This window comes from Neolamprologus brichardi, chromosome 8, assembly GCF_056152115.1.
Source record: "Neolamprologus brichardi isolate AB-2024 chromosome 8, ASM5615211v1, whole genome shotgun sequence".
Lineage (NCBI taxonomy): Eukaryota > Metazoa > Chordata > Actinopteri > Cichliformes > Cichlidae > Neolamprologus > Neolamprologus brichardi.
Genome location: NC_142111.1, coordinates 17,729,877 through 17,745,761, shown reverse-complemented (window position 1 = coordinate 17,745,761; position 15,885 = coordinate 17,729,877). Strand labels below are relative to the sequence as shown.

Sequence of the window (15,885 nt, the reverse complement as noted above, 5' to 3'; positions counted from 1 at the left end):
AAAGTGAAGATTAAAGTGCTAACTGTAAACAGCAGCAAAAAATCAATACAATGGGATTTCCAATAGAAAGCAAGATAATCAGAAAATCAGAACACACTAAACAACTGCTATTAACTCCTAACATCAAAACATCAACTACTCGTACAAAAAGCATTCCTGCAGAGGAGGAATATTCAAGAGATGACTGGTGAATGAGCAGAGACTGCAGTCCTACATTCAGCTGTAGAAAGCAGAAATGCTGTACTTTAGTTCATGCGCGTTTCCGAAAATTCTATCTGCCAAATTGCTGGAAAAGATGAGCGCAATTAACTTCCAGCATAATCCACAGAACCGCCAGCTCCGCCCAAGGATCGGGTTTAGTCACCCAGCAGACCACTCTGCTCTGTGGTTGCAATACTTTCTAAATGAGCAGACACAGTGTACAATTTTATTAATATTATTATTAAACAACCAGTGTTGAACAAAGTAAACCTACTTTCCAAATTCAAAAGTGTTGACTAAAATTCTTCAGATTATTTGTAAAGCTATTTGATGTACTGTATATGTGGATACGCTATAAAAGGACGTCTAAAGATTTGTTTTGAAAAAGATCATCATTAATTATGAAATTATGAACAGCTATGCTACTACGTTATTTAAATTATAAAATGGAGCAATTAAAGCAAAATCCGAACACAAATTCTTGTACTATGCATTGCGTATTTAAAATAGTTTTTTTTCCTGTTGTCACATTTTCAAAATCCTGTTTTATTCACTTTCACTATCTCACTAGTTACATGGATGTTCAAAGGTGATGGCTTCACAAATGACTAAGCACGGTTGGTTTCATGAGTAGGGGAGGTATTTATAACATCACTCCAAAAAGCTTGCAGAAGCATGGCTGTTATTTTTTTGGTCCACACACTGTATAAAGTAGAGATAAAATACAACATTTTGAGTGTTCACACATTTTACAATTACTCAGTGTGATGGATTTGACACTCGAGTTGTCGTTTTTGTCACTAAAACTTAACACTTAAAATCACTCACACACACACACACACACACGGTGAGTATCTTGATTAGGGCTGTGTGATCTTCTCTATGGTCCTGTTGTCCTTCTGTGTGACTGACGACAGGTTCTGATTGTGCTTAGAATAAGAAGAATCACAGCAGTTATAGTGTATTTCTGTATTTCTGAAAAAGTCAATAGCCTGAATATCCGAGTTCCCAGCCAGAGGTTTTCTGTGGAACACTACCTCCAGTTGGATTTCCCAATCAGATAGTCGACGCTGCCCAAAGTTGACTGAACATAAACAGCAGTAAAACTGCAAAAACTTTTACTCTGTCCTGCCACTGTTGTACATTTGTGAGTCGTAAAATAAGTCGCTGAGAAAGCGCTGACCAAGCTCTATGTATTAAAGTGCTGCAGCAGTGTTTTTAAGCACCAAAAAAGAAACACTGCTCTGTTCTGCTAGGGATACCTGAATGGCTCTACCTTGCTAAGAACCATTCTCCAACTTTACTTCCAGAACATTCCAACTCGCAGGTGATGCCACTCCCAAGTGTCTGGAACATGGCATTAGCTCCAGAAGAAAAACTTCTCCAGATCCACCTTGGTTGCTTCCACCCCCCGCTGCCTCGTCAGCCAGACAGGAGGAGCAGCTGCAGCTATAGTGAAGCACTCGGCCTATTCAACACTGAAACCTTTTCACAATTAGCAAGAGGCAGAGAACAAACGTTAGCCCCACTAGTGAGAGCAGCAGTGGCTCCTATTATCCTTACAGCATGAACAATACGCTACTTGTATAATCCAGCTCCGAAAAACAGACTCTGCAAAAGGGTTATTAACAGAAATGTTGTAAATGAGAGTTTCGATGATAGCTCAGACAGTGTGGGGGGCATTACATAACAGCAGCTTTTTGGATGGCTGCTGAGGAAATAAACTGGTTGGTTGTTCTTTGCTACAAAATGGCACTATTAAGCTTTCATAAAGAAAATGAAAAGAAGCAGAATGACGCACTTTCTTTGGTCAGATGAGATAAAGATAGAATTTTTCTGCTCAGATGGAGTTGGTTTGAACCTAGCGTGGGCTGCCACAGCCGATGAATGGTCCTAACAAAGCACAGAGGTAGAAATGTGATGATACTGGGCTGGCTGAGTGCAAAAGGTAAGAGCACTATGGATGTTGGATAAATATACTAGCTGACATAATAATGCCCAGTCTCTGGGAGCCTGACAGAAGAGGAATATTCCAGCAAAGCACAGTCCTAAAACCAGACAACTCCCTTAGTTCAGTAAAGGACAGCTGAAAAAAACAAACCTGTCTTTGAAGAATGACAGAACTCCTCTCTAACTTGTATAACACTGGTATCCACCATGCAGCAGAGGTGGATGCAGTCTATCATCAAAAAAATAAAGGTAAACATATAAAAAATAGACAATATAAAAGATCTGAAACTCTGTGATGAAAGGTTTATTGGGTTTTGCTGCACGTGGCTCAACATGCTCGCACGTCAAAAGCTGGCTGAAAAGTGGCCATGAACAAGAACAGGGAGAAGTAGGAATAAAGAAAGATAAAACAACGCAAAAAGTACAGACAGTGGCTGCGCTGGATACTTTCATTGTTTTTAACTCTCATCTGTCTTCAGCGTTTGTGCGTTAAACTTTGTTTATCTTCAAAGTGCTGCAGTTGGCTGAGGAACCAAGCAAGAGAAGCCCATTGACGTGCTTCTTGCTCCAGTCTGCAAAGCTCTGTATAGACTCTGGACCAACTCGTAACCACGTTCAACTCATAAGACAGCATGAAAAGCTCGGTGCACAATCTGCATCTGGTGTTTCCCAAAGTAGACGATGCTCCCTGTCTGTGCAATCAATGTAGTTCTTATTAATTATTGCCAAATCCGTTTCACATCACCATTCATTAAAGTTATTGCCTGTCATGTTAAACGAGGTGGTCTTTGTTTTGAGTAAAATCACCTCCCTACACTAATAATCACAGTGGGAATATGTAATAAAACCACAACTATTAGAAAACCATTACAAATAAGGCAGTCAACCTCACTAAGGCTCACCATTAATGTTTTTTGTCACTTTGGTTACGAGCTACTAACATCTGCGTCTAAGGTTTTACTTCAAATACACTCAGACGCATTTAAAATCTAGCGATTTTATTAGATTAGCGTTTCTTTCAAGCAAACTCGAGAATAAGCAGCAAGTGCAGAATCAGCAGCACAATTGTTTTGTGAAAACAAGGTTTAATGTCTGGGAATAAAAAGTAGAGGAAAGAACTGGAAGTACATGCAAGACTGTCAGCTCAGTTTGTGTTGAGTATTCTTAACATCTGACCACTCTAGCCCAGGCTTTATCCTGCCAGAATGTAGAGCTCGCAGTTGAGCCGAGGATGTGCCAGCCTACCAGTGGGTGAGCTGACACTCAATGACCTGTCTGTTTCAGAGGGTCAAGCATGGGCTAAAAGGATCAGCTCCCTGAGAGAACTCACTTGCCTGCATCTCAAAAGACAGTGTTTATCTTAAGCTTCTAACTTAACCACATACAACATACAAGCTGTTCAAGTCTCATAAGCGAAAGCACATTCTCCACTTAACATATTTATCTTACCTAAATAACTTCCTCAGAGTGAAGTCTTCGAGTGATTACAGCGTATTGGCTTTGAGACTTGTAATCCCAGACGCTGGGATTCATTCATGGTGAAAATCACAATGCTCAGCATCTCCGATGCTATCAAGGCTATAAAAAACATTAGCATTAATGTCAGCTGCAGTTCATATTAATGTTGCATTTGTCACCTTTAAAACGTCCCGCGGGTGGTTTTGCAGGCTTCTAATGGAGGTGTCAGGCATTGATTGTGGTTGCAAACGGGCTGGGGTTTGCAGCAAAAGAGCCTTTCTGTATGGCTGGCATTTGATGAAATGGTCTTTTGTGTGTGTGCATGTGTGCACCCGTGTGTGTGTGTGTGTGTGTGTGTGTCTGGCTAAATACTTGATAAAGCCAGAACCTCGCAGCTCAGATGCTGGCGGGCCCTGGAGGCAGTTTGAGATTTCAGTGAGTGGCAGCTCTACTCTGTGATCAACCTTTAGGGAGTTAGATGAAGTTGTCTCACTGCTGTACCTGACAACTCTGTCTCCTTTTGTTTAAAAAATGAAACAAGACGAATGAATCAAAGTGTCATTTGGCCATCACATTATTCACCTGAATTTCACAATTTAAAGTCCCCCTAAAGATCTCTCGCTCTTTACCAAAATGACATATTTACAACACAATAAAATCAAATGCTCAAATGTGGATGTCAGCTAAAATAGTATACGTGCTCTATCATACTGAGTTATTACAATTTTTACTCTAAGGTTGTGCTTTATTTACACAATAACAGAGCTCTAACACCCCGAGTAAAGTGAGCTGTCGACCATCTTTGCGGTAGAACAAAGTGATGTGAAATTGATTGTACTGCATTTGCATCCATTTGTGTAGGTATTTGATTAACCAAATGAAGGACTTTGAGGATACAGCTAGACAGACGTATATGTAAGCAGTTCGTATATCCTGAGTCAATGATCAAAAAAGCAGCATAAGAAAGACGGCAATGGTTTTCAGTGTTTTAACACTCTGTTTCACTTTATAACAAAGATGCTCATTGTATGTTAAGGCTTCTGTCTTGTCCACAGCACAGGCTAAGCTAAAAGTCTAACCCGGTAGCCCGCAGACTGGTTGCTCAGCATGTTTTTGCGATGCCACCTGATGACAGTCCCCAGCTAACATGTCCACAATGGTCTGAAAAGCTCCATGTAGGCTCTGAATAGGACCTACAGTAAGCAAAGCCATGCCGGTCCACCTATGTGCTAATTATTGTTGATCTTGCCACTCTTGCTGATGGATTGTTAAATGTGAATAATCACTAAACAAAGGTTCTGTGTAAGACAAGAGTAATAAATAAGGAACACATTTAAAAATAGCACTGAAATAAGTATACATATGTATATTATATATCATGTATATTCCAAATATTTCATTTCTGAAAATATTTAAAGTTCATCTAAGTTCGTCAAGAAAAAAATAAAGGTTTCAATATGTAAAATAAAACATGAATAATAGGATTGAATGAAAATCAATGAAAAACTAATTAGTCTTGAGAAAATGCCATTTTAAATAATAATATCTATTAAGAAACCCAAACTAATTAGTGGTATTAAAATGACCCGAAGCCTGCCAAAGTATTTACAGTCAAAATATTTCCCCTTAGCTGGTCACTCGATATCCTTGTGGAAATCCCTGACAATCCTTTGAATTGAATTCTTATAAAATTAACAACTGAGGTAAATAAAGGCTTTATACATTATGTTCTATATTAATTTTAGCCAAGTGAATTTAAATTATGTAATAGCAAATGTCCACATCAGTAACCTTTGTTTCAAACAGATGTGTTACACACCATTAACCATCTGTCAAGCTAGCCAAAGCAGCACAGCAGGACTCCTTTCAGACAATGCACATGCTGCTTGGCGTGTCCACAATCAATCAGTGTGGTGGAGAACCTGTTTATGTAACCAAGCCGAAGGATGAATCCAGACATGTTCAGCAGCGAGCGTTTGCACATCTTCACTGCCTCTGAACGGCTGCCATAAAGTCAAGGCAGAGTGGAAACATAAACCATTTTCAGACATCGAATACTTCACTATTCTGGCTTAATCGGTACGTTAAAGATTAGGCATAGGTCACTTCTCCTTTAATGATCCTTGTGGCTTTAATTGGGTCATAACCACGAAATACACGGAACAAGTAATCACGAAAAAACATGAACCATGGAAATTTGTTACATGCAATGCATGCAGTCAGAGTTTTACTACCACAGTCACTATATTATGATAGTGACTTAGACAAAAAGAGAGGCTACATCCTATATGCAATTATAGGAAACCATCTATAAACAATTAGATTTAGTAAACTGTAGCTTAAAGAAGAAAACTAGCCTATCTAAAGTTTATCCATTTTCTTAACCGATTATCCATTTTAGGGCTGCGGGAGCATGTCCCAGCTGTTATGGGGCAAGAACCAGGAAAAAATCCTGGACAGGTCACCAATCCAGCACAAGGACATAACCACACACTTCTATACCCACACCTACAGCCGACTGACCATCAGCAATTAACCCAACAAGACTGTCTTTTGACAAGCTTGTGAGCTCTGCCTTCATCTTCACCCTAAAGTAGTATTTTATACACATTTAATTTATACTACAACAGTAGGGCAAAAATCAAATCAAATCAAAATTTATTTCTATAGCGCACAATAATACAACAAAGTTGACCAAAGTGCTTCACAGTCGGTCAGAGCAATAGCATAAGACAGAATAAAAAAAGAAACAGTTAAAAGGAGGGCAGGAAACAATATGACAATTGTTTGAAACCAAAAAAAACATAAGCTAAATGAAAGATGATCAGTGATTATGCTCTTCCAGCAACTTAATGTCTTTTGCACTCTCTGACATGTATGAAACTGTTATTCAAACTCTTTGACACTTAAATGTTAGTTAGACTTAGTTAATCCAGGATTCTAATCACTTGTGGAGACCGTGAGCACGGAGCCTGTTTGAAGGACACGTGTAGTTGGTGTATTACCAGTGGAATGCACTAGTGCCTGTGCAGACAAGACACTACGGAAAAAAAGGTGATGTAAATGCACAGGGAAGTCTTTGTGAAGCCTCACTGAAACTCTAACACTGGAGTAACTTTTGAGGAAATGTGACCGGGGCACCCATATATGAAAGGAACACAATTTTCCCAAGTGTTTACATAGATACAAATACAGATAGGCCATTTAAATTTGATGTTCCACAAATTTAACTTTCCTATCACCAATGGCATTCAAAATTTTCAGCAACCATGGGTGTGTTCATGCATTTAGCTAAAGGAAGTTTGTTTTTATCTTACTGAAAACGGACATACCTACCAATGTTTATGAAACACTTTCCGATGACTACAGCTCTAAGCTAGACGTCTTTGCGTCCTTGGATAACAAAGTAACATTTGACAAACAGGTATATGTAACAGGCATCATGATGATTTGTGAGCATCTGTTTTCTCCAGAGGTTCTAATACAAGTCAATAGAGTTTAAACCACACTGGCAAATGGCAAGATGACAGGATGCTGATGATTTCCGACTCATCACATTCATACACTCCTTTCATTTTCACCACAGGAACTCCAAGACTTGCAGGAAAGTTCAAACTTGTTAATCAGTACAAATAGAAGTTGAAAAACATTTTTAATTTGAAAAAATTCAGATGTGTGTAAATCCAAGGTTAACGTTACCCAACCTCACTTTTTCTCCTCCGCTCAACTGGGCCGTCCCAAAGACAGCAACACTTAAAACAAGACGTCAAAGTGCTCGAGCTTTGTCTCGCTGGTGAGCCAAGATGGAATAGCGTGGAACCACTTAGCTATGCACTGATTGAATAGGCCAGCTGTCATTTGTTTTATCCACCATCTCACAGCAAGCCATTGGGGGCTGTACTATTAGAACTGCCTCACCAGGCAGCATGAGCCATAGTTAATATATAATTCCCTTTCAGAATGAACAATAGCAAAGTCGTACTGACCTCCAAAGAGAAACCAAGAGGATGATGGGCAAAGATTTGACTATGTAACATCATCTAATTAATACTAAGGAAACATAGAGTCAATGAACAATACACCTTCTTTTTTGGGGGGGTGGGAGGGGTCAAAAAGCTTTGCATACTACAAAAAGCCAAATAACAGTAACCTACTGGAAGAAACGCTTTACCTAAACCAGATATGAATCATCAGTGTGATCTAACTGTCAGCCTCAAGCTTTGCGGACATCCAGGTAGAGCTGGCTCGCAGAAAGAGGAAGATGTTCTGTTTACAGATCTGTAGGGCAGCTCAATAAATGCAGTACAGCTGTATTAAATGGGGAGAAAAACTTCAGCAGGATGAAGTCCCAGGTGGAGGCTGTATTCTGCAGACGAAAACAAATAATCCGAAAGCACGATGCACAAACTCATAAAATTGGAATTAATGGTGTTAGCTTAGTATTCAGTCTCCAGATGACTGCTCAAGAGAGAGAGTTGCACACTCCTCAGAGTCAGCACAAATAAAAAAAAAAAAAACCAAAAAAAACCACTTGTTAGCATACAACCCAACACACACACGCAGACACATTGGTCATGCTGCCAAATGGATAGGTGAGACATAAAGAAGGCATCACACTGCCAAATGAATTTCTACGGTTTAATGTATAGATGGTTTACCACAAAGAACTTTCCTCTTTAGAAAAGGTGAGAAAGACGTTTCTTAAATGGAATGTAAATGACTGCAACGGCTAAAAACAGGAGGATTTTTTTATATATATTTCACACCAAACAGCCGCAGCGAGGACTACACAAGCAGAGCAAAATATGAGTATGAATTTTAAAACATATGATTGCTATTCATGAAGCAACCCAAACTAGCCTTTAATTGAGGCCAAAATTGTCCTACTGCTTGCATGACAATTCGTACACAACGACTGCATCTCTATTTTCTGCCACAAGCGTGTCACTTGTCACTAACCTATTCTAAATAAAAGCAATCTAAGGCTGTCAATCTTCCACGAAACAGTTCAGCTATACCAGTCATACCAGAGCTTAAATTTAGAACTCGGCGGCTTATGTGTCCACTTGTCCTTTTCTGTAAGCGTGCAAGCTAACCTGCAGGAATCAGCACTTCCTTTTCCACCAAACCTACAGTTGAGTAATTGCAGTTCACATGCATTTGTTTCTGCTTCGTTTTCTGAACTGCTCTTAAGTTAGATTAAGAGTTAATTTACAAAAAGAGAAGCATCAACAAGCGCACACTTTCATACGCCATTTGTGCTGAATTCTCAAAAGTGATGTGTGAATCCAGTAAATAGTCCTCCACAGTGTTCCCTGGTTAACTTTCTAGAACCGCAACCCTCTGAAGTCTCTCTTAAGGAACAGAAACATCCACGATGAAACAGAATTAATGAGACAACCCTTGAAATTAGCATCAAAAAGTATTTCCGGTTAATTCATCACAGAAATGGGAGACAGCTAAACAACCTTTCCCTAGGGCCATGTTAAATCATTTTCGAGATACCACCAGAATAACTAGGCTTCAGAACTCCTCATCCCTTTAATTTATGCCGGGCTGGTTGGCATTTGACAAGTAAAGCACTGTGTACTGAAAATTAGCTCAGGGTCAAATGAGATATAAATGTAAGTGATTGACCTTTCTCCTCTTTTAAGTGTGAGCATGGGTCAAAACGTAACTCTTCTACTTCTTTTTATTTCACTCCATCATAAAACCCCCAAAACAAAACACAAAACTAGTCTAATCGAGATCAGCTGAGTGATGTCTAGGCAAGTTTGCAGCATTCTGCAAATGCCGCTGAAGCTGAAAACACTGTTTAAAGAAGGAAGTTAATCTAATGCCTCGGGGCAATCGTTATCTTTACAAAAAACAGAAAAAGCTATGTACTCTGCTGCCTGTAGTGAGACGGGGAATTCTAAAGGCGTTATTAACATAAAGCCAAGGTGCTTACACACAGTACAACCAGGCCCAATCAAAAAGGAGTTTTGCCCCAAATTATGTCCATATACAAGTGGAGAAAAGATTTAAGACTAGAAACACAGTTATATTCTGCAATAGCCTTGAGCCTCCGGTCATTTTTTTAAATATTTTTTTCCAAGGAGCCAGACTTTTCATTTTTAAGTGGTCTTGAGCAACAAGGTTTTTCTTTGGACATTAGCTGCTTTTAAACACACTTTAAGTCCAGTCCTTACATCTGACCATTGTGAGAGGATTTCTTTCTTTCTTTTTTGTCTTTAAACCGCTTAACAGTGACCTGTGAATCATTCAAGCATAAAAAAACCTAATTCAAGGGATGAACCAGTGTTGTGTCTGCACATAACGGACAAGAGAACCAATCTTAAACAGTATCTTTAGGCACTTTGTCAAAAGCAACACATAATTTGCTCCAGTTTCTTCAGTTGAATCTATGAACAATGTTGAAGATAATACATTATGACAGGCAGGTATTCCCCAAGAGCTATTAGTCTACGTTGTGTGGAGTGTCCTTAAAACATCTGAGGAAACTGGACGAGGGGAGAATAAGAAAACATTGGTGGTTTTGTCCTTTTCATAGAATTTGTCTGATTATGAACGCTGTCAGATTTTGATCCACTATAGCTTCATTTTTCATTCTTCAACTTCCTGCTAATGCAGGAAAAGCATGCTTGGATAGAAAAAACACAATGTGCACACTGGCAGTGATGGATTGGCCTCCCCAAAGCCAGAATGTCAACATAGGGCTTTGGAGCGTGATGTCACGGGGGTGGGCGTGGAAAGGATTTTGGCCTGATCCGCCATGTTCGGGGTCTAAGCGCAAGCGACGAAGGAGCAAAAGCACAGCCATGGTTCGTACTTGCTGTGTGGTCGGCTGCAATGTTCGATCTTACGATCGGCACGGGAATAAGCTTGGGTTGTCTTTTTATGCTTTCCCAAGCTGGAAGCAACATCAAGGAGCTCGGGTATGGGATGTTACCAAACGAAGGCGTCAAGCCTCGATAGCAGCCGTGAGACGAGCTGATATCAAGTTCGTACAGAACGACCATCTAATTTAAAGGCTCTTGCTCAAACGTACTCGCACTACAAGGGTACACACACCATGAAATACCTGATCAGGATTACTCCACAAGGTGCAATTTCGTTCATTTCTAAGGGGTGGGGGGCCGTGCATCAGCTAAACACATCACAGAGCAATGTGGCATACTTAACAAGCTGTTACCAGGGGATGTAGTTTTGGCTGACAGAGGCTTTGACATCAGAAATGCGGTGGGAATGATGTGTGCGGAGGTTAAGATCCCAGCAAGTTGTGTTTTGGTTAACATGTGCCCCAGTGTGGTAGTGAAACCAGACACACATGAGACTTGTTCTTGTTAATTAATGATTGTGAAAACTTTGAGTATGTCTCTGAAGAAATAGTACTAGGAAAACCTTTTTTGTTATGTGTAATTGTATGAACACACTGACATTACATTGTGTAACCATTTCTGTATCTGTATACTATAATTGACAGTTTATCATCGCTTTGAACTCTGTTTCACTAAAATGACATTATAATAAAAGCCAGGTAACGACAACGATCTGCATTTGACACTTTATTTTACACTTTGACAATTGTTACAAAATAGCCAAATCTTGCACCCAGCCGTTTGTAAATTGTATGTGCACCTCCAGTGACTTGTAATTACGAAACTGGTTAGCTGTGTAGGCGCTTACTCCACAAACAAGATACGTGAAGATATCGGGGTAGGACAGTGGCGGTAAGTCGTCTGGGTCTTTACTCCACTGCCGTATTTCATATGGGTCCAGATATGCGATGCACTCTATTTTTTTCAAGTACCGCTGCTTCGCCTCTGGACGCAATCGGTCACTATATCGTCCGTTTTCTTTGGAGCTGCTTTTAAGCATGATTCTTGTCGTCGTCGTTCCAACACAGTGTCTGTTTTGATTCGTAGACCCCGAACATGGCACCCCGCTCCCACAATGCATTGCGGCGTGACGTCAACTCCAAAGCCCTATTATTGCAGCATGGGGGTCATCTGTATATGTATATGTATATCATCCCTAGTGTTTCCATGGATGCACTATGTTTGCACTATTGTAAAATGTTATATTTTATAATATGTGAGGTTACAACTTCTGCTTAGCAAGATGCGATTTGCACAGCATTACTGAAGCTTCTGACACCTAAAGAATTAGGTGTTCTTTGTGATAATGACATCTAGCAAGAGCACAAGGCAAAAGAGAAGGTGCAGAGATGGGTGGTGGCATTTATTACCATGAGATCAGAGAATTATGGTAGAATTATGGTAGAATTATGGTAGAATTATGGTAGAATTAAGGTAGAATTATGGTAACCGTAGCAGAGATGAGAGCAGAAACTGCTCTGGACACAGGTTGAAGTACAGCTGAAGATGAGGTTGCTCTGCTGCATGCTGAGATGGATGCAATGGAGTCAAAGAATAAAACTTAAAAGGATAAATTCCTTCACTCTGAGGCCACTAACCTTGCCACAGGAAATTGAGCCTTTTTTATTTTCAGATGGTTCCATTAGTCAACTGAAGGTCAGGTGACGAGAAATAAAAGTTTTGTTTGGCAGGTTAGTACAATGTGAATACTCAAAAGGAGAAAAAAAAAAAATCACAGGAAGTGAAGGCACTCAGTCATAAACATACATTATGGCTTACAAAGCTGCGCCCTGCTCACTATATTAGTTACATATGTTTAGCAGGAACTCTTAAGTGCACGATCCTTTTAAGAGGACATGTTAGTGCCCTCAGACAGTAACCTGGAACCTCTGCAAGCAAACATTCACCTTATTAACAGAGATCAGCTGTATAATTCGAACCACGTAAAGGTGTAGTCTAACTTTATCTTGGTAAATTAACATTTTAAAGACTCACTTTTGAATTTTCTGTAATGTAATGTCTTAACAATGTTACCTATAAAGAGTCCACTTTATCTAAATGATAAAAAGAGATCAAAAGTTAGTGTTTGCAGTATATAAATCATTTTCATGTATAGTCATGAAGAATGATTCACCTTTCTGCTATTGGTCTTAATATGTTGTACAATCATTTTTTCAGTTTTTAAAAACACCTTCACATCCAGTTTGATGTGGGTGTAGCTGCTGCTGCTGCTGACAGACTCTGGAGATTGCCATGATAAACTATTCTTGGAACAAGCACATTGAAATATGCCACTTCAGATATGTTCACACTATAAGCCTCAACCCTAACGCAAATCATCTGTTTCCCTTTGTTGACAATAACAATGGACCAATCCTGTAAAGCTACTGATGTAGCATTTCTTTTCTTCACCAAAGTAACACTTGTTATTGTGTTACCAAGAAGACGATAAGAGCGTGCTGCCCAAACAACTGACCAGCTGATCCTGAGACTAGAGCCATACTGCTATAAAATTTAAGAAACCCCACACGTTATCATTACCCAACACGGATATATTACTAATATATTAATAAGCTTTACACGCAACAAAAACGGCTGGTTTACTAAAAAGCTCCTCTGGTTTTGTTCCAGGTTTGAAGTGCTTCGCTTTCCACGCAGTGAAGCATAACGATGAGCAGAAAGCTACGCAATATGACACAGAAAAACAAAAACAAATGAGAAAAACAAAGATTTATTTTGTTTCTGGTTATTATCGACACAAATCTAACATGGCTTTATACAAAGACTTGCTTGCACAAATACTGTAATGTGAATCCACCAGTATGAGGACAAAAACATGCGTAATCACTGCTATGCTCTATGCAAGAAGACAGTGCCATTCATTATTAATGCTGTTGTGGGAAGACAAAAGGAGACACTTTCCCCACATACACAAACAAAGCAGTGAGACCATTATGAGAGTAGTAAATGGTGTGAGGGAAAAAAAAAAGTTTTGCTGAAACAGAAATAGGTCCTCAGTGAGCGCTGCTAGCATAAGGTGTCTCACCGACTGCTCATTAGTGCTACTTGGTCAACACATAAAGTATTAAAAGTGCAATGGCTGTGCACCCAACCAATACTGTGCAGCAGTGAGGTGGCAGCTGCTTCTCTTTTTACTAATGACTCATCCACTCTTGCATTCACTGAACCCTGAGAGAATTTTCTCCATGGCTTTTGAAGAATCTCAACTTTCAAGAGCCGTTGCATATTTGTGACTAAACAGACAAGCATTAGAATCAGAACTGTAAACTTGTCACACTTCAGACGCCATGAAACGGACCAAAAAACAGTGCTTTCACGTAACCGGCTGAACTCATCTATCAGTCAGCTTCAGTAACCCTCATACAGCTGCAAGCCCTCAGTCCCACTAATGGACATAGCCAAAAGTAACTCAGTATGTTGTGGGACATTAAAAATAACAAACTGGGGCACTGGTTTGGCTCACTGGGCAAGCCCAGGCAGCCCAAATGCAAGGCCCGGGTTCAAAATCACCCCAAGGACATTTACAACGCAACTTCCCCCTGGTTTTCTTCCAGCTTCCCCATCTTCTCTCCACTGTCCTTACAAATAAAGGCTAAAATGAAAGATTTCTAAAGAAAAAATCTGTCCTGTGGCACAATGAGCAACTTTAATCCATCAAAACTCAACAAGTCATGCAACTCTTTTCTTATATTCTGAGCATTACAGATTTCATCTTACCTCAACTTCCTCATGGTGGGTTTTTTTTTTATTATTATTGTTCCCTGTTCCATCCCACAGTCAAGTGGAATTACCAAAGAAATTTCAAAGCACTTCTTTTTTATATTGCACACCTGGATAGGTATTATTCAAATGTATCTAAAGTCAAAAAGTAAACATGTGGAAAGATGTGGTTTGTGCCATTAGTGTCATTTTTAAAGGCTGCATATTAGTGCCTAAAGCATGGTAAACCTGGTAAACAAAGACAAAAAAACATATCAGTAATATAATTCTAACATCTCCTGGATGTATCTGATCAAGCCTTTTTCCTACAGGAAAACATAGCAAACGCTGCCCCTGTAGCAGTTTCCCTTTAAAGCTAAGTTCTTCTGCATATCATTCATAGTTACAGTTACTTTTTGCGACGAGGTTCGATACTGTTGAGTAAATCCCCCCTAAAGGAGATGGTGGAAGCTAAACGGCACAATGCTCTTCAGCCAGGTTTCAAACTCTTAGATGAGCTGACAATAAGCAACTAACAACGAAGGCTTTCCCTGGTACAGAAGACGAAAACACAAAAGCAAGCATCAAACTTCACAGTTACAAGTCCAGCGTAGCCTGAAACTAGCTAGTTAGTTTGTAGCGGAGGCCCCATAACACAGGAAACACCGCCGTACTAGGCGCGCCTCTAACAATTCCCAATCCACACACACGCGCACACACACACACACACACACACACAGTCCTCTTCCTCACAAAAGACAGACAATCCTTGTTTTGCATTTCATGCAAACCAGCTGGCACATTCCCCACTCGTAATATTTGCATTCCACTAGCTTTTGGCAAATTTGACCACGAGATCCCGCGTACAGCCCCACGGATGGGAAAAACTCAACCGTTCGCTTTCTAATCACAAATCTTCCCTAACTTGTTCAATCTGAGAGCAGAGAGCTAGGGCGAGCTAGCGATGGAGCATGCAAGTTTTCTTACGTACCAACTCCATACTTTTCCTTTTTAGTGGGCACCCAGCGAGACATTCTCAGTATCGAGGCTTCCTCGAGTTGTCGCTCTGCCTGTTAAAAAAGGTCCAGACGTGACCTCTTGTTATTAAAGTAGACTTCTTTTTTTTTTCAGTTTTCTCTGAGCTTTAGGGAGTTACTCCGAGCAGCCATTTTCCACCAGTGACAGGACGCTCCGCAAGGGGGAGGAAGGGAACACAACTTTTTCACCCTGCAGGCGTCCTGCGAAACTCGCAGCGCTGGTCTTGCTGTGACGGACGCTGCTACTTGACTACTGAGCTGCATGAATGATTAGATGATTGCAGGTTAATCTGCAAGGGCGTAGAAGTATTATTATATCATAAAGGAGTTATAATTCAAGGTTGATGTTAATTTATTTTTTGTTATTTTGCTTCAATATCCACATTACGTGGCTATGTTAATATAAAAAAATTGCTAATTGTATATTATTGCAACATTATAAAAAGCTATTTGAAGACTACTATATGCAAATGTTATAAGAAAATCAAATTTACCAACAGGGGATTGAATTAATAAATGCGATGATAACTACAGAAGACTAAACTTAATAATAATATCACTAATAGTGATAGTAACATCCATTTGTGTCAGGTTTAAGTGCTTCGTGTGCTTTAGAGGGTCACTGAAAATAATAGAAT

The 15,885-nt window shown here is 39.8% G+C and overlaps 1 protein-coding gene across 2 annotated transcripts in view; it reads right to left on the bottom strand.

Annotated features, from left to right (window-relative positions):
* dock1 (dedicator of cytokinesis 1) overlaps positions 1–15,392 on the bottom strand; it is a 199,883-nt gene extending 184,491 nt beyond the window's left edge. For both annotated transcript variants that reach the window (XM_006791049.2, XM_006791051.2), the window contains exon 1: positions 15,202–15,392. In XM_006791049.2, the coding sequence (XP_006791112.2) occupies positions 15,202–15,244 (43 nt within the window). In that variant the 5' untranslated portion in view covers positions 15,245–15,392. The remainder of the gene's footprint in view (positions 1–15,201) is intronic.
* Between the last annotated feature and the right edge of the window lie 493 nt (positions 15,393–15,885).